At 43.5% G+C, this 16,160-nt stretch overlaps 3 protein-coding genes across 4 annotated transcripts in view; 2 read left to right on the forward strand and 1 right to left on the reverse strand.

Moving 5' to 3' along the window:
- Positions 1–9,997, forward strand: part of LOC105457943 (autism susceptibility gene 2 protein) — a 30,015-nt gene extending 20,018 nt beyond the window's left edge. The window contains exons 3-17 of the mRNA XM_011702917.1: positions 3,230–3,415; positions 3,526–3,639; positions 3,930–3,965; positions 4,076–4,102; positions 4,189–4,249; positions 4,367–4,569; positions 4,650–5,021; positions 5,145–5,383; positions 5,504–5,617; positions 5,711–5,931; positions 6,011–6,234; positions 6,356–6,514; positions 6,604–6,883; positions 7,016–7,154; positions 7,258–9,997. Coding sequence (XP_011701219.1) covers positions 3,230–3,415; positions 3,526–3,639; positions 3,930–3,965; positions 4,076–4,102; positions 4,189–4,249; positions 4,367–4,569; positions 4,650–5,021; positions 5,145–5,383; positions 5,504–5,617; positions 5,711–5,931; positions 6,011–6,234; positions 6,356–6,514; positions 6,604–6,883; positions 7,016–7,154; positions 7,258–8,272 — 3,390 coding nt within the window. The 3' untranslated portion in view covers positions 8,273–9,997. The remainder of the gene's footprint in view (positions 1–3,229; positions 3,416–3,525; positions 3,640–3,929; positions 3,966–4,075; positions 4,103–4,188; positions 4,250–4,366; positions 4,570–4,649; positions 5,022–5,144; positions 5,384–5,503; positions 5,618–5,710; positions 5,932–6,010; positions 6,235–6,355; positions 6,515–6,603; positions 6,884–7,015; positions 7,155–7,257) is intronic.
- A 510-nt stretch (positions 9,998–10,507) lies between these two features.
- On the reverse strand, positions 10,508–13,181 carry LOC105457902 (RNA-binding protein with serine-rich domain 1-B-like). The gene is made up of 5 exons (XM_011702840.1): positions 12,792–13,181; positions 12,563–12,691; positions 11,730–12,032; positions 11,388–11,635; positions 10,508–11,286 (listed from the first exon to the last, which is right to left on the reverse strand). Coding segments are annotated over exons 1-5 (975 nt in total). The 5' UTR covers positions 12,794–13,181; the 3' UTR covers positions 10,508–10,993.
- A 589-nt stretch (positions 13,182–13,770) lies between these two features.
- LOC105457903 (DNA primase large subunit-like) lies at positions 13,771–16,050 on the forward strand. 2 transcript variants are annotated; one of them, XM_011702842.1, is made up of 8 exons: positions 13,771–13,871; positions 13,951–14,113; positions 14,225–14,562; positions 14,648–14,875; positions 14,950–15,099; positions 15,262–15,643; positions 15,714–15,876; positions 15,957–16,050. In XM_011702842.1, coding segments are annotated over exons 2-8 (1,416 nt in total). In that variant the 5' UTR covers positions 13,771–13,871; positions 13,951–13,959; the 3' UTR covers positions 15,958–16,050. The 2 variants fall into 2 exon arrangements, with proteins under 2 accessions (XP_011701144.1, XP_011701143.1); XM_011702841.1 differs by having other exon boundaries at positions 15,714–16,050.
- The last annotated feature ends 110 nt before the right edge of the window (positions 16,051–16,160 follow it).

Here is a 16,160-nt window from a genome sequence, read left to right on the forward strand (position 1 = left end):
AAAAGCCATTACAGGCGGCATTCGCGGGGAATTAAGCCCATATACGTGATACTCTGTCGCGTGCGGCGGCGTAACAGTCGCCGCCGAACGGGAGAAAGGATTTTAATCATTGTGGATGTACATGATGATAGCGTACCGTTCCTGTCCAACGCGGTATTAACGTCAATCAGGGTGGCACATACTCGATTTTTGTGTGCGGGCTTGGTATTACGCGTGAACGCGCGCACGTATGTAGATATATATATATATATATATATATATATATAAAATATATATATGTACACGCGCGCACGCGGAATGAGTCATACGACTTTTTACGTATGCCTGCTTATCTGATATAATCTTCGTAATATATTTGCAAGCGATAATTGTCGAGTGTTTCGTTCTATAGATACAAACGGCGAGCGCGTCACAAGCGCCTCGAAGTCGGACCGATAATCACGTCTAATAACTATCTCAGCGACGGAAATAAATGTTATTCACGATCGTAAAAAAAAAAAAAAAAAATAAGAAGGAAAATTAATTCGCGCTGTACAAACATACACGCGCAATTTGCGGGGAGAAAAACACTGTTGTTTATTAGAAAAACGCAACGCGCCGCGGTGTACGTGTGTGTGTGTGTGTGTGTGTGTGTGTGCGTGTGCGTGTGTCGCGTATCGCGCACCTAAATAAAAATAGCTCGCGTGCGGAGGAGGGAGAGAACGCGAATCCGACGCTCGCAATCTCTCGTACAACACGAGCCTCCCTGTTTCCCGAACGTGAAACGTCTCGTTTATCGGTGTATATTACAGAAGCCCCGCGTTAATCTCAATCTGACAAAACATCGCGTCGTTTGGGCACAATGCGGCGACTATCTCTTCAAGAATAATGCGCGTCAGCTGATTCAGTTCAGCCGTATGAATGAACGAGCGGCTTGCCAACTGTGATAGCTCTCATCAATCACGTCTTGGTGCATCTTTGCTCCGAAAAGAGAAAGAAAGAAGAGTGAGGAGAAGCAAAGGGAGGGAGGGGGGGGGGGAATATTTATATATACCGTCTCGCGAGCTCGCTCTCGAGGGGAATAATCGAGAGGAACGATTCGAACGTGGTATCGCGAGAATTCGATTCTAGGCGCGTTACTCTTCTCTCGCACCTTTCGCGAAACGGCCGCCGACCTGGGACGCGGGAGGGCTGGGTGGGGGGGAAGGGGAGGGGAGGTTTTTATTCAATTAATTCACCGTCGCCGAGGAGAGCACGCGATCCGACCGCGACGAGCATGTCCTAGGGGGTTTCGACTCGCAGTTGGCACACGTGCGCAGGTGGAGTGCGGTTTTTGCTGGGCGGCGGTGGCGGGTGGTAGTGGTAGCAGCGGCGTGGCCGCGGCGACGGCAGCGGCGGTGGTTTTTTGCGCCAACCGCGAGGTCTCTAGTGGCTTTTTCCCTTCTTTTCTTTGGTACCCACCCGTGGCACGAGGGAGGGGGAACAGGAGCGGCGGGGACAGGGGAGAAGGGGAAGCGAGAGAGGAAGAGCGCGACATATCCCATGGCTGCATGACGAAGGGAGAGCGAGCGTATAACGCTGCCGTCGCGAAAAAAGGAAGGAGAGAGACAGAGACGAAGGGAGAGACGGAGAGAGGGCGAGAGGGAGAGAGAGCAATCGGATCGCGGTTCGCTCCTTCCAGCTGGCCTGGCACGACGAGAAGGAGGCCTTGTCGCGGCTGCTCGTTCGGTCAATGTCTTCTCTTTCTTCCTCGCTCTCTCTACCCTCTCTACTCTTTCTCTCTCTCTCTCTCTCTCGCTCTTATCCCACCGTTCCCTTCCACCGTCTCTCCTAGCGCGCTCTTTCTCTCGCTTCCTCCCGCTTCCCGCTCTCTTTCATCGCTGCCCCCACTCGGTAGCGCTCCCGTGCTGCATCGCGCACACGAGACACGGGTGCCTGCGAAATCCCTCTGTCATCTTGCGAACGAACGCCCGTCCGCGGCCAGGATAATCCCGCGCCGTGCGCGCTCGCGAAAAATCCGAGTTCGTCGCGCCCGTGACGCGTCTTGATCGTCGTCGTCCTCTCGTCGTCGTCGTCGTCGTCGTCGTCGGCGGCGGCGAGTCTCGCGCGGCGAGAAATCCCGGCACCGCGGATCACCGGTAACATTGTTCGGCCGGAGAATGAAAGAGAGCGCAGTGCGTTCGGAAATGTGCACTCGTACCGCGGTTTGAAGGCGCCGTTCCGTGGGCAAGGAGGAGGCGCAAAGGTTTTCTCTCGTTCGGGCTTTTTCCGCCGGCGGCCGCGCGCAACAGCGTGAAAGTTCCGCGATCGTACGCCGCGCGCTCTCTCTCGACTGCACGTCGTCGATGACGTTCCCGATGCCGTCGTCGCCGTCGTTCGCCTCGTCGCTGCTGCTCCTGTAGCCAGAGCCGTTACTCGCGGCGCTCCGGGCGAGTTTCGCTCGCGGTGTTTACAACGCGCGGTGTGTTACCACGACGTGTGTCGAGGGTGCCGAGTGCGCGTTGCGTTCCGCGGCCTGCGTGAGCGACAGTGCGGACCCTCGATCGCGCGACTCGGGAGCATGGCTCTCGGCGACGTCGTTGTCGTCGTCGCCACCGCCGCTGCCGCCGCCGCCACCGCCACCGCCGCCACCGTCGTCGTCGCCGCCGCCGAACGTTAGGAGCGCAGCGTCGCGCGGGCGCGAAGAATGAAACTCGACACCGCGGACGGAATACTACTAGCGACTGCGGGTGCTCCGATTGCGGCGACGCTTTGCGCTTTTCGCGAGCACAGGTGGGCGCATCTCTCGCATAGCCGTGAATTGATTTTGAACCCGATTTTAACGTTGTGATATCGTTAAATATGGTGCTGATGTTTCGGTAAAAATGACGGGTACGGACTCTGCAGTTCTTGTTGTCCTTGACGGTTTAATGACAAGAATGATAATGCAAATGAGATTTCTTGCTGAATGTGAGATTAAAACGTGTGATGGAGTAGATTTTCGCAAATGTGTTATACACAATCTCGACTGTTTTCCGCATAATGCAGACAATAAAAAAAAAGCAAATATAATACACAAATAAAATATTATATTCATGTAAACGAAGTGTATTATATGTGTGATTGTATAGGAACACATACCACACACACCATATACACACAAAACACACACACACACACACACACACACACACACACACACACACACACACACACACTTTATACACATGAGATAGTATTTTTACTTTATTATTCTTTTCTCTGTTTTCAGAGTGCAATAAAGTTAGCTGGTAAAAATAATGTCAAGAAACTGCACACGTTGCTATCGATAGTGGAGGAGAAACCAAAGGTGGACACGGGACAGAATAACAGGCACAACGAGCACCACATCAAAAACAATTTCAAGCACAACCATTACACACATAATTCCATACTGACACCCTCGACGCTAAACCAGGTAATTGAATAATCTTAGTTAAATCAATCGCGTGAGGAGTCGATCTCGCTGACATACACCAATTAGAGATGGTAACAGTGACAGTGGCGTTTTTGTAATTTGTCTTACAGGGCCTAGATGCAGGTACAAGCGACGATAGTGGTAGAGCGTCTGAACAGTTGCACGGCCCTGGTATACCTAGGGATTGCCAGGACGCAGACAGTTCTAGGGACCATCTTAGCGATGTGAGTGTTTCATATGCTACAGTTATATAACTTGGAACATTTAATACAATTTCATAACTTGGAATTTATAAGAAATATTATTTCACGATTCTTAAGTGTGAAAGATATGTATTATTGGCTATTAGCATACCATTATACTTCTTTTAGTTTCCAGTTTGCGCAATTAACATAAAAATGTATTTATCATATGTACATCTCGACATCAAGTTCTGCATTGAATGAGTAATGAAAAAGTTAGACAGTCAATTAGTACATTTATTCACGAATCTGTTTTTCTGTTTATAATACAGGCTAGCAGTCATTGCAGTTCGGGTAAAGGTTATATCGTAAGTATATTTAATCGGAATACAAACGATCGTAAAAAAAAATCGTAAATTATATTTCTATATTGCCGTGATAAATACAATATTATTAATTCATTATTTCTTTGTTTCAGTGTGATAGTGAAGGAGAAGACGATAAGGTATGCACACTTCCTGCAGATACTGTACTACCTTAAAGAAAATAATCGATCCGCTTTAATAATTCCGTCGTTTTTACGTTTTACAGGGCTCGGATGCCGAATCTATACTCTTTGAATCTTCTACCCCACCACCTCTCACACGTAAATGTAAGTAATGCTTTCAGAAACGGGGAAATGCAAATATATAATATACATCCTTTGAAATTACGTTACTTAACCTCTGTGCAACGTATTTCTCATTTTGCCTTTTTTTTTGGTCTTTAGACGAATTGCCGTCTTCTTCGCCACACATTTTACCACCCACAAACGGGGCAGGTGGATCTCCACCGGACACGGGTGGTCAAATTTCTAATCCAGCAACGAATGCTCCGGCACCTATACCACCTCCTGTGCCTGCGTCTGCACCAGTTCCAACAGCGCCGAGTCCTCCTAGCCCCACGTTGCCTCCACACATATCCCAGCCTTCTGTAAGCTGTTACTTCGCAAAAACTCACTCTTCTTTCGCAGAGAAGCGGACGACATTCATTATTAATGTATTGTATTTCAGATGACTAGTCCTTTGGCAGCGAATCCACGTGCAATAGCTCCGCAACAGCGGCCAGCTTCCCCCGCTCTGCCACCACCCTCCCTATCCCAGCAACCACACACTACGATACCTGCATTGCATCCACCCATTGGACCCCTCGTCTCGAGTCATACAACTAGTCCAGCGGTAGCCAGTTTAGGTGTTACGCCGGCAGCACCATCGAACGGAGCGGCCACCACGAGTTATCCACCGCCCATTCCCATAGCCGCATATCCGCAGACGCAACCGTCGTATCCACCGCTCTACACTCCGTACACCGCACTGAATCACAGCCCGTATCTTCCGCCCGCGGTACCATCCCCTTCTCACTCTGCTTCGTCGCGCGCTGACGTGGTAAGTCACACGCGTCGTTATTGTAACATGGTCGACATTATTCAATTATGTCACCTGACAGATCTCATTTATCTCACGTACGAAATACGGGTGTTTATAATGAGGGTAATAATTATATTTCAGAGAGGGAGCAGAGCTTCCCCCTGTACCAACATAAGTAAACAGACCATAGGAAATAACCTCGCGAGTCACAATAATACTCCACTGAGCGCTGCTACCACAACATGCGTATCCACCATAACTAATACAGTTACCACGGCAAATACTATCGCTCACAGAGACATGGTGGCCTGCAGTCTGTCCGGGCGAAACAACAACTCTCCACGTGGACACAGCCCCAGTCGGGAAAGGGATAGTTACAGGTAAACTATCTTCTTCTCCGATCGCAACATTACGATCGCGTTCGTCAGAATTAGTAGAGTAATTAACAATTCGACAATTAAGACAGAAAATTTTAATGATAATTGTAATGTTTGTTACAGCAGTAACGTGAGTAGTCTAAGTCGGGGCAGCATAACGCCTGTTAGTGTGCCAAACACCTCCTCTCCAGCCAATTCTAGTCTACCTGCTTATACCAAGCCACAAGGTTGGATTAGGTAAGCCTGAACAAGTGTAAACTTTTCAATAAAAGTATATCAAGCACAAAAAAAATAACACTTAAAAATCTTTTATTTAAAAAAAAAAAATAGCAGCAACACAGCTTCCCAGCTATCCCCAGCGACAGCTACATCTGTTCCGAGGCCAACTCCGCCGCCGGTACCACTCGGCATACATACGTTTCCACCACCGATGTTCGCAGCGCCTTTACCACCGCCAGTGTCTAGTTCAAGCCCGCATACTTCACTGCCCTCACTTCCTCCACCGACGACCAATCCCAATCCTTTCTCTGCGGAGTCTCTGTTCCAAACAAGTAAGCTTATAATCTGACTTCTCTCGATGCATTGTGCTCTGCGTGAATATGGGCAGATAATAAATGCATTAACCAAAAGAAGGGGTGACACATGTTGCAGGTCAGGCAGATCTTCTGAGGAGAGAACTTGATAATAGGTTCCTGGCGTCTCAAGACAGAAATGTTGGAGTGGGAAATTTGGGTCCACCGGCGTATCTTCGAACGGAAATGCATCATCATCAGCATCAGCACACGCATGTACATCAGCACACGACACCGTTGTTGCCAACAGCCGCAGCGTCGACGCTTTTTCCTCCTCCAATTGTAAGAAATGTATCTATTATCCAATGAGAAAATTTATATGTCTACCATAACTGATCATCTGATACTCATTGCAAACTCGTCCGAATATGTAAACTGATGTTAAACGATTGTCTGTTAATAGTTTAAGGACATCCCAAAATTGGGAGGAGTCGAATCGCAATTTTTTCGTTCAAATCTTCCTGGTTATTCTGGTTTTAACCCCGGCCTTCTTCATCCCGGAATTGGACCGCCTTCGACGCCCTTCGTGCCACCCAATCACTTGACTCCGTTTGCGCCAAAGGTTGGCATGAAATTTTTGTGCAAAGAGCCAAAGATTCTTTTTTCAGCATTTTGTACATATTTATCTAAACGGTCGCTCTTTTAATCCAGAAAAGTGGAAAGTGGAATGCGATGCACGTGCGCATTGCGTGGGAGATATATAATCATCAACAAAAGCAACAGGCTGAAGCTAAGGCGGGAAGTGTCGTTAGTACCAAAACTGAGTTATTAAGACCACCGGGCCATCTTTATCCAGGGGGACCAGCCAGTGGTCTTGGGCTCAGTGCACCATCAATGGCACCTCCGTTTCCCACTAACATGCCGTCTGCCCATCCCGCGCCAGCGCCACCGCATCCTGTCAGTTTTCTGTCTACAACGGCCTCACATTTAGGTAATAGAGGTAACAAAGATTCACATTTACTTTCACGCGCGCACGTTCATGTTTGTAAGATACATACATTGAACTGCATTATAATTATCAGCGTTTGCATCATCGTTATGATCCTTTTCTCTCGTGTTACAGGAGCAGGTATATCTCCCTTCGGAAGGTATCCCTCAACGTTCGGCGCGCCGAATCCCAATTTTCCAAATCTTTCAACATTTCCGCCGAGGGAAATGCCGCCTCTGGGTGGACTGGGCGCGGTGCACGATCCATGGCGAGGGTATGTATATGAAACATTAATCAGCTATCGAGTCAGTCTTTTTTTTCTCCTGAATATACCTTTTCACTAACACTATGTATATATTATATGTATATGATTTCAGATTGCAACGCGCTACTACTGGATTTCCACAGACTACTGTCTCGTGGGGCTTGAAGCCGGAACCTCCTGCGATAGACAGGCGTGCCGAGTTGGAGGAACGGGAGCGCGAGCGTGAACGGGAGAGGGAGCGCGAACGGGAGCGTGAACGCGCCGAACGGGAGCGCGAGCGCATCAGACGCGAAAGAGAACGGGAGAGGGAGAGAGAGGAGCAGCGCGAGAGGGAAAGGCGGGAGCGCGAGAAGGAGGAGAAGAGGAAACAGCAGGAAGCGGCCGAACGGGAGCGTGAGAGGCGGGACAAGGAGCGCCGCGAGATGGAGAGACGTGAGATGGAGCGCGAGAGACTGCTTCATCAGAATCGACAACACGTGGTCGTTTCCCGGGATCGTTCGCCGCTCAGGAACGGCTCCGCGCCCTTGGATACCGGGGAAGTGCGCGTGAAGGAAGAGCCACGCAGTAAAGACGACGAGGTTGTAATGCTTCCACGGCCGCCAGTACCCGTCTCCGGAGCGACGGGGTCCGCGCCAGGACCTGGACCAAATCCACTGCCCGACCCGAGACCATACCACCATCCGCATCCGCACGCCTATCTTACGAGGCATCCGCACACTATGCCAGCTTCGCATTCCATGCCGCGCAGCATGCTTCCCAGTTTAAGCGCACATCCGATGCAACATTTTCCACCGCCAACCGCGCCTGGCGGTCAACCGGGAGCCGCATGGGCGGGTGATCCCTTCCGGGAGATCCCTTATCGGTTCGACACGCTACAACAGTTACGATATAACCCGTTAGTGGCGGCGTTCAGAGCCGAGGAGGAGGAACGGGCGAAACTGTACGCCGGTTATCCTCCACCGCCGATAAACGCACTCAGGAGTAAGGACCCCAGTCCAGGTCCGCTCAGCAACTTGCACATGCATCATAGAGCGGGACCCGGCCCGGGGGTACCGACGCGTCCGCTCGAGAACGCCCTCATGCACGCGGATATTCACAAGAAAGAGGACGGATCGCAGTCCCGATGATACATCGCTTCGGCGTCCTCGGCTTCTGCGAGTGAACGCACCGACGGGCCGACCTTTTGAGCATCCAGTTAATGCTCGAAGCTCGGTGCTGAATATTTTGCTAACAGAGAAGAAGCGTTATTTAAAGAAAAAGAAAGTGTAAATAGATACTATATATATAATATATAAATATAATATTTATAGTTATCGAGAAAAGGAGTACGAAAACGAGTATAGAACTATGAGAAAACGTAACGAAGATGCCTTGCTAACTAATGCCGGTGTTTCCACCAATAACGGCGGCTAAATGAATAATGACGTTTTGTGAAATATTTACGGAGGGGGCATCGCTGATGTATCACAAATAATAACGCTATCGTTATGTGATTTCTGCAGTTTCAGTGATCTGACTGTCTGTAGTGGTAACGAGCTCTAATTATTACGACGATAACTATGCGTACATTTTAAAAAGTATCGTGTGTAATATTAATAGTTATTATAGAACGTGAGGCGATGGTTACATAAAAAGGAAAAAAAATGAATTCAAGATAGGAGAAAAAGTTAAGCGGATCTCTATTATTACTCAAAAATTATTTAATTATTTATTTATTGCGACGTATAAACGAACTTGAATCTCTACTACTGACGTACAAGTGCGTAAGATTTGCTCTTATTTAATTGATGTAATATACAAATGATCGAATGTAAATTTTACTTAGACTTTAATTTGTATATTAGAGACGGTAAAAAAAGAGGAGAAACTATGTCAAATGAAAAGTGTTCTTTGGCTTTCGGCGGCACGTGCTTTTTTCATTTGCATGCTGGCTAAAAGCACTCCCGTGCTTTCCTGTGATAAAAAAAAAAAGAAAAAATTAATCAAGAATAGTAAATCGTTCGTTTCGTTTCACCGAAAATTGAAGATGCAAATACAATAAAATCAAACTATCTCTGCTAAAATTATGTTTTGCAATTAGTTTGTTTTTCTATTATTTTTTCTATTTTTCTATTATTTCGGAAAACACAGGATGACGCTTAATATAACAGCAGTTTGTCCGTGCCAAAGTGCTTCAATCAAAGAATTTTTAATACTGTGTGCATGTGCATATATAACATTCGCCGTGTTCAAGTCGGACGAAGCTGCTAACCTGCCGGCCAAGCAATTGAATGTGATCGATAATGGATTTATCAATCACATTTAATTATCAGTAAAAATATCATCATGTTTATCGCTCGGCGAGCAAGCTACCTACTTTCGGCTTGAACTCGTCCATTCAAAGTCTGTTTTTTTTATATGTTCCCAATGAAAATGGCAGTTTCACAGTTTTATTCTTCTCTTTTAACCATTCTCTCAATTCTCAGCCATATACGTCGTTGTGTTACCAGAGAGCCAATTATGAGATCTCTTAAAAGTTCTGTGCCATGGACCAGGTTACGTTCGAATATTCCTGGTGCCTCAAAAGAAAAGAAAAAAAAAACCCGCGACTTTTCTGAATAATCGAAAGAATTCCCAGACTCTGTTCCGTTTGTACTGTAAAATCACAGTAAAATTGTATATTATATAATTAACAACTATACACACGCAGTTTAAAAATTGTAGATATTTTTTATCGACGCAAAGTTACAATGTGATGCAATGATTTTATGTTCATGTAGATATCGCGAAATATAAAAGAGGATTTTGTGTGAATAGGTTTTTTCTAAAACTGATTCTTTGTAAAAGGATCTAATAATCATAGTTTCTATCAATCTGGTTGTTTTCAGTATTTTTACCAGCCCTGTATAAAATTATAATACATATAAGGAATACAGGAACGGATTAAAAAAATAAAGATAAAAAAGAGAAAATTATATTCCTAAATATACATATACATAGGATATACATATATGGATATATATGTCTTATGTATAGTATATGTATAAACATTTTATGTATTTTCTCTTTTTTATATATACATATATGTATTAAAAATTATATGTATATATACACATATATACATATAATTTTTTGTATGATCAAATAAAAATGGTTGACTTTGCTTTAAACACATTTGTCCCAATAATGAGGATTTGCATATGTCAAAATTTGAATAGATAAAATTCTGAGTTACACACAAGCACAGCGAACGAGTATGTACGAATTTACATGCACCTCATTTGCTAAAAATGATAAAGACAAACATTTTAAAAAGCTAAGTCGATATTCTAAAACATTATGTTCTTACATTAGAGGAACATATTCCGTCATACTGTCGTTTTTCTTACATTACTAAAAAAATTATTTTATTCAATCTCTTTGTTCATCCACATATAAAAAATTGTTCAATTAACTTCCATGATTTGTAGCACACCAGACATTAAGAGGACAGACAAAAAAATATATTCTAATATCAAATTTTTTTAAATACATAAATTCTACAAATAATTTTTGCTTATCTTACGATAATGTCGTGAACGTAACGATGTAAATATTACAACTAGTTCGTAACTTGAGGTGTTAACTACGAATGACCATCAATACATGTTGCAAAATTAGTATATTTCAAGAGTGTGCTTCGACGAAACATGAAACTATTGTGATATTTATAAACGAGTCTATGATTCGCCATTGACGAACGTACCTTATGACTTCAAGACGTTTATACGTTATTTTTTTTTTTTTTAATGCATTAACATAACTATACGACAATATTCGTCATATCCAGTTCGATATCTTGTATGTACATTGCAATGAGGAAAACCGCGTTATCGGGAACTACTCGAGCTGGACCTTGTGTAGCGACGATGCCGATGTCGAGGATTTCCCGGTGGGCTCCGCGACCGAGTTCGTATTCCGCGGCGCCGTGGTGGCCGTGGACTTCTACGGCGGTTCATGAGCGGCGAACGTCTGCGGTAACGTGGCGGTGTGTTTCTACCACCGCCGCCCCATCGTGGCGGCGCGCGTCTTCCCATGCCCGGCGACATGCGTCGCATCGGCAACGGCCGGGGCTTCGGCAATAATACTGGAGCAGCCGTGATTTCCTGGCCGTCTATCTGCCCTGTGAACAGATCGATGCGAGACGCGTTATAGTATGACAATAAAAGTAGTAGTCCCATTCAACAAGTGGTACAATCGATAATTAATCGCCGCGCTTTTTACCTCCGTCCATGTGTTTCATTGCGTTCTCGGCTTCGTCCGCGGTCTCGAATTCGACATAAGCGAATCCCCTACCCTGATTTGGATGAAGCTTATCCAGCGCAAAGTCGACCATCTTTATTTGACCGTACGCCGAAAATATCTCCATGACGTGTTCTTTGCTAACATTTCGTGTTAGATGGCCAATGTGTATTTTTGTCGGTCTAGGAATCGGCGAACGCTCCCTACGCTTCCTACGCGGCGAGGGAGATCTGTGAAAATAAGAAAATTATTGGTAACTCGCTTATTGATTATAAATGAAAGAGGAGAGAGATATTAAAGTCAACTTTATAACGAATATAATACCTGGATCGTCCTTTTTGTTTAGCTTTCTCGGGGACAGCATTGTTTCCCTTCTTCCTCTCCTTGTCACGGTCTCTGTCCTTATCCCTATCCCTTTCCCTCTCTCTTTCCTTATCCCTCTCCTTTTCTTTATTTTCATGCCTCCGCGTAGCGTCGACGCTTTTGCTGCGGCTTCTCTTTCTTCCACGATCTCTGGAACTGGCTGAAGAAGTAGGCGAACTACTGGACGAGCTACTGGAAGAGGAGCTTGATCTGGAACTGCTGCCACTGCTAGAGCTCGAAGATCCAGAGCTGCTATCCGATGAGCTGTGGGACACAATTTTATACATATTCGTCAATTAAAATGTAATTCAAAGTATTGGAGAATTTATTAGTATTAGAATTATTAGTGAATAAAAGTTTAAATAAAAAAAAAAACATTCTATCAAGACATCCAAGTGATCCAAAATCTAGGGGTCGATTGTGTAGCTCGGAATAAGGTGAAAATGACAAAAGTGAGCAAATTCACTAGAATATTTTTAATTTCATTGGCCAATATTTAGTGAGTTTGCTCATTTTTGTAATTTCCATCTTATTTTTTGTGTACCTTTAAAGATGAAAATTAGCAAAAATGAGCAAATTCACTAGATATTGGCCAATGAAATGAAAAATATAGTGAATTTGCTCACTTTTGTAATTTTCGCTTTATTCCAAAATACATAATTGAGGGCCTATATAGTTTGCATTACATATACTGGCAACGTATGTATGTAAATCAAAATATGGGCCTTAATTCGATAGTAAATATAAATATTTAATGAATATGTTGTCACTTCGGCATTGTTACTATTACCCACCTAGACCCACTACTGGAAGAGGAAGCCGCTCGTTTTTTCCGTTCCTTCTCTCTGCCTCTCTCCTTCTTGTTCTCCTTATCCGTGGTTTCGGAGTCGCTCTTACCCGTGCTGTCCTTTCGGCTTCGGGCCCTGAATGACAAACAGCGGGGCGGGGAGAAAAAAAAAGAGGAGTTAAAATCCAAACAAGTGTTACATAATTTTGCCGATTACGTGTAGGAAAGCTACTCACATGATCGGCGGCGTGAGAATTTCCTGATTGCACTCGCGGGACGAGGGATTCCAGCTTCGAGATGAAGCCGGATGCGAGTGATGCGACCGTACGCGAACACGCCAGTAATGGCGGACTTACCGGGATACGAATGAAGCCGATGTTACTCACGATAGTGTTTACCGTCGCAAGTAACGCGCCCGCCGCGCACGAAATCACGCTAGTCGCGAGAGACCGTCCGGACGAAAGCTCGAATGTACGGCGCTATCGAATTATTTTATCAAAACACCCTTGGCGCGCGTAAGAATAAACGCGATTCGGTTAGCCCACGGATACCGTCATCGCACTGAATGGCACTTATGTCGCCGAATTCGCCATCTAGCCGCAGGCGCCATCCAACACGCCACTACTGACACTACTGTTGTTGCGCCGGTTGCGCGACCCATTGGTGGGTCTATAAAGGCCAATTCATATGGCCTTCATATATTCAATTTAGGCCAACAGTTTTTCATTTAGGCTACAATTAATGTTACATTCCAAAACGTTCCGAGATTTTAAAGAGCTATAATTTATATTAAGGCAATCACACGTGCAAAAATTTTAGTTATCATATAAAACCTGTCCAATCGCAATCGAATATGAAAAGAATAATCGATTACAATTAGTCAATTTACGGAACTTAAGCTGTAAAACATTTTTAACAATATTTTTGTGACGTTAAAATGACAAATATCAACTTGCTACCTGGAAATAGTTTTATATATTTTATCCTAATCTTTTTTTTTATTTATTTTATTTTATTTTGTAATATATTACGTATTAGTGAATTATTTTTTTCTATTAAATTCCTAAAGCTTTTCTAATTTTAGTATTTTTACAAATAATATTTTTTTAAGTTCACTTGGTTTTTGTAAAATGATACAGAAAAGAGGAAACGAACAGTATATTTTCGGTTTGGTAGTTGCGCGGTTGAACGTTAGATGTCGCAATTGTCGCAATCACTTTTGAATGAAATACCCGCCTATAGCGATGTTTGTATTGTTTGTTGCAAATTTAAATAACAACTGACAAGCAAGACGTCTGTTATGAGATTTATGAGAAGTAAGAAATTGACCCTGATTGACATGTGACCAATCTCTTTGACTTATTGTTTTATTTTAACCTTTTGATTCTGTTCAAGTCGAGTAACATGGTGTCAACAATGAGGTTTCAAGTCCCTGTCAAACTTTCGCCGAGTAGTCCTGGTGATGAGTATCCTCATGATTTACAATTGTATCAGGATGTTCCGTATGGAGAGATAACGTTAGACGAGCTGTGGGAGATCGGTGAAATGCGGCTCAAAGGTTAACTGAATATCGCACCTTGTTTCTTTTTTTTTTTTAAACACATATTCATATATTAATATAATAATTTTTTCCCCATGTAAAACCGATGCGTTTTTGTATGTTATGTAGTCCTCTCTTTGGTGGAGCGTATCCATTTACGAAAACTGACGATGTCGGTGTCACAACGTAGAGCTGCCCTGGTCGAGCAGTTACGCAAAGAAGGGATAGACGAATTTGCAGGATTGATTGACAGCCCCGGATGCAAATCGCACACCGACATGGATATACGTGTCAGAAGAAGAGATCATGTATCTCACTTTGTGTTAAGGTCCACAGTTGCCTTCAATGAATTGAAAAAGCGCTGGTTCTTTAAGCAAGAGGCGAGGCTGTTCAAGTGGAGATTTTCCTCATTAGATAACGAGGGAGTCAGGCGGTTCATGTGCGTTAACAATTTCGACTTTACACCGGTTGGTCATTGCTTGTTGCGACAATTTTTCTTTAGATCTAATGTCTTTCGAGTCTTAGATTAGCAGTATTCTCTATTACTTCCAGATCAGCCAGAGCGAGAAGGATGACATCAGGGAACACCTTCAGATGTCTTCTTCGTATGTTAATGATATTGACAACACACAATTTTACAGGATACCTTTCTCCCATACCGCCAATTTAATTAAAAAGCGTAAAGTTTTCGTTATGCGAGGTGAAGCTTTTGTACCCGAGCAAGAAATGGCATTTGTGCTTGTGTCACACTTCAGGAGAATTCTCATATCGAGCTTTGAAGTAAATATAAACGTGATTATTGTGAATCTGTCGATCAAACTGTTATTGTTTTTCGTTCTGTTGTTGTATTTCAGTTTGCACGCGAAGCTAGAGCCAAATTGTATGATGACGAGAGGTTTACTGGCATATTTGCCAATTTAGAGAATAGTATTCATACTGAGAGTACCGTACTAGTACAGGATCAAGAGATAAAACAATATATTTCGCTCAGCCATTTGGATGAGGTGAAAATACATGTTCATTTACAATTTAATTATGAAGATTTTGTAACTTAATGAGACATGATGTTGAATTTTTGAAAAACAACATGAGTCTCTTGTATAGCAATCTTGTTCGATACACGCTAAATGTGTTTCTTGGCAAATAACGGGATTGTTTTGCTATAGCTTGCAGAAACCTCTTATCCGCTGTGCATGAGAGTGCTTCATAAAGCATTAAGGAAGAATCATCATCTTACACACGGCGGTAGAGTACAGTATTCATTGTTCCTGAAGGGCATAGGGCTTTCTTTGTCCGACTCGATGACTTTCTGGAAAGACGAATTCACGAAAGTAATGGACGAAGCTGTATTTAACAAGGAGCACAGATACACCGTAAGATTCGTCTACGGGCGGGAAGGTAGTCGGCGAGATTATCAGCCTTACACGTGCCTGAGAATTATGGAGTCGTCGACAGTCGGACCTAGAGATTATCACGGATGTCCTTATAAATATATGCTGCATGATATACTCGAAGACGAGCTCACCGATTGCGGTTTTAACGCATTGGGTAAATATCGAAATATTAATAGAATCGTAATGTGAGTTCTTTTATCTATTAATTGATTTGCTACTTACAGAGAAATCAGAGATAGTGAAATTGTCCAAGGACGGTCATTATTCTGCAGCATGTAACAAGTATTATGAAATTAAACATGACTGTTTTAACGACACCGTGTTTAAGCATCCAAATATATATTTTAATGAAAGTATGAAATATCGCACTTCATATCATCATTCATGGTGAGATTTATTTCATTATTCTATGTGTATCAAACAATTTACTATTTTGTATAAAATTTGAAATTACATTAAAATTAAAGATCTGGTTCCGGAGACGGGAGATGCATACTAGTCGTCAGAATAATAACATTTGGGGAAGTTAGAACTATTAGGACCGTTGCAAGTTATATTTTTCATCTACAGCATGTATATAACGTTTTTTTTTATTACAGATCCCTGATTGTAAATATATATATATATATATATATATGTATATAAAGGCTAATTTATTTTAATTAATGCTA

Source organism: Wasmannia auropunctata, unplaced genomic scaffold (assembly GCF_000956235.1).
Source record: "Wasmannia auropunctata unplaced genomic scaffold, wasmannia.A_1.0 LD334880.1, whole genome shotgun sequence".
NCBI classification, from domain to species: domain Eukaryota; kingdom Metazoa; phylum Arthropoda; class Insecta; order Hymenoptera; family Formicidae; genus Wasmannia; species Wasmannia auropunctata.

Coding starts and splice junctions, on each gene's coding strand:
- LOC105457902 (XM_011702840.1), bottom strand. Junction 12,033..12,562: donor TCTTCCAGTAGTGGGTCTAG/GTGGGTAATAGT, acceptor TGTGTCCCACAG/CTCATCGGATAGCAGCTCTG. Junction 11,636..11,729: donor AAACAAAAAGGACGATCCAG/GTATTATATTCG, acceptor TTATTTTCACAG/ATCTCCCTCGCCGCGTAGGA.
- LOC105457903 (XM_011702841.1), top strand. CDS start 13,960: ATGGTGTCAACAATGAGGTTTCAAGTCCCTGTCAAACTTTCGCCGAGT. Junction 14,114..14,224: donor CGGTGAAATGCGGCTCAAAG/GTTAACTGAATA, acceptor TATGTTATGTAG/TCCTCTCTTTGGTGGAGCGT. Junction 14,563..14,647: donor ACAATTTCGACTTTACACCG/GTTGGTCATTGC, acceptor TATTACTTCCAG/ATCAGCCAGAGCGAGAAGGA.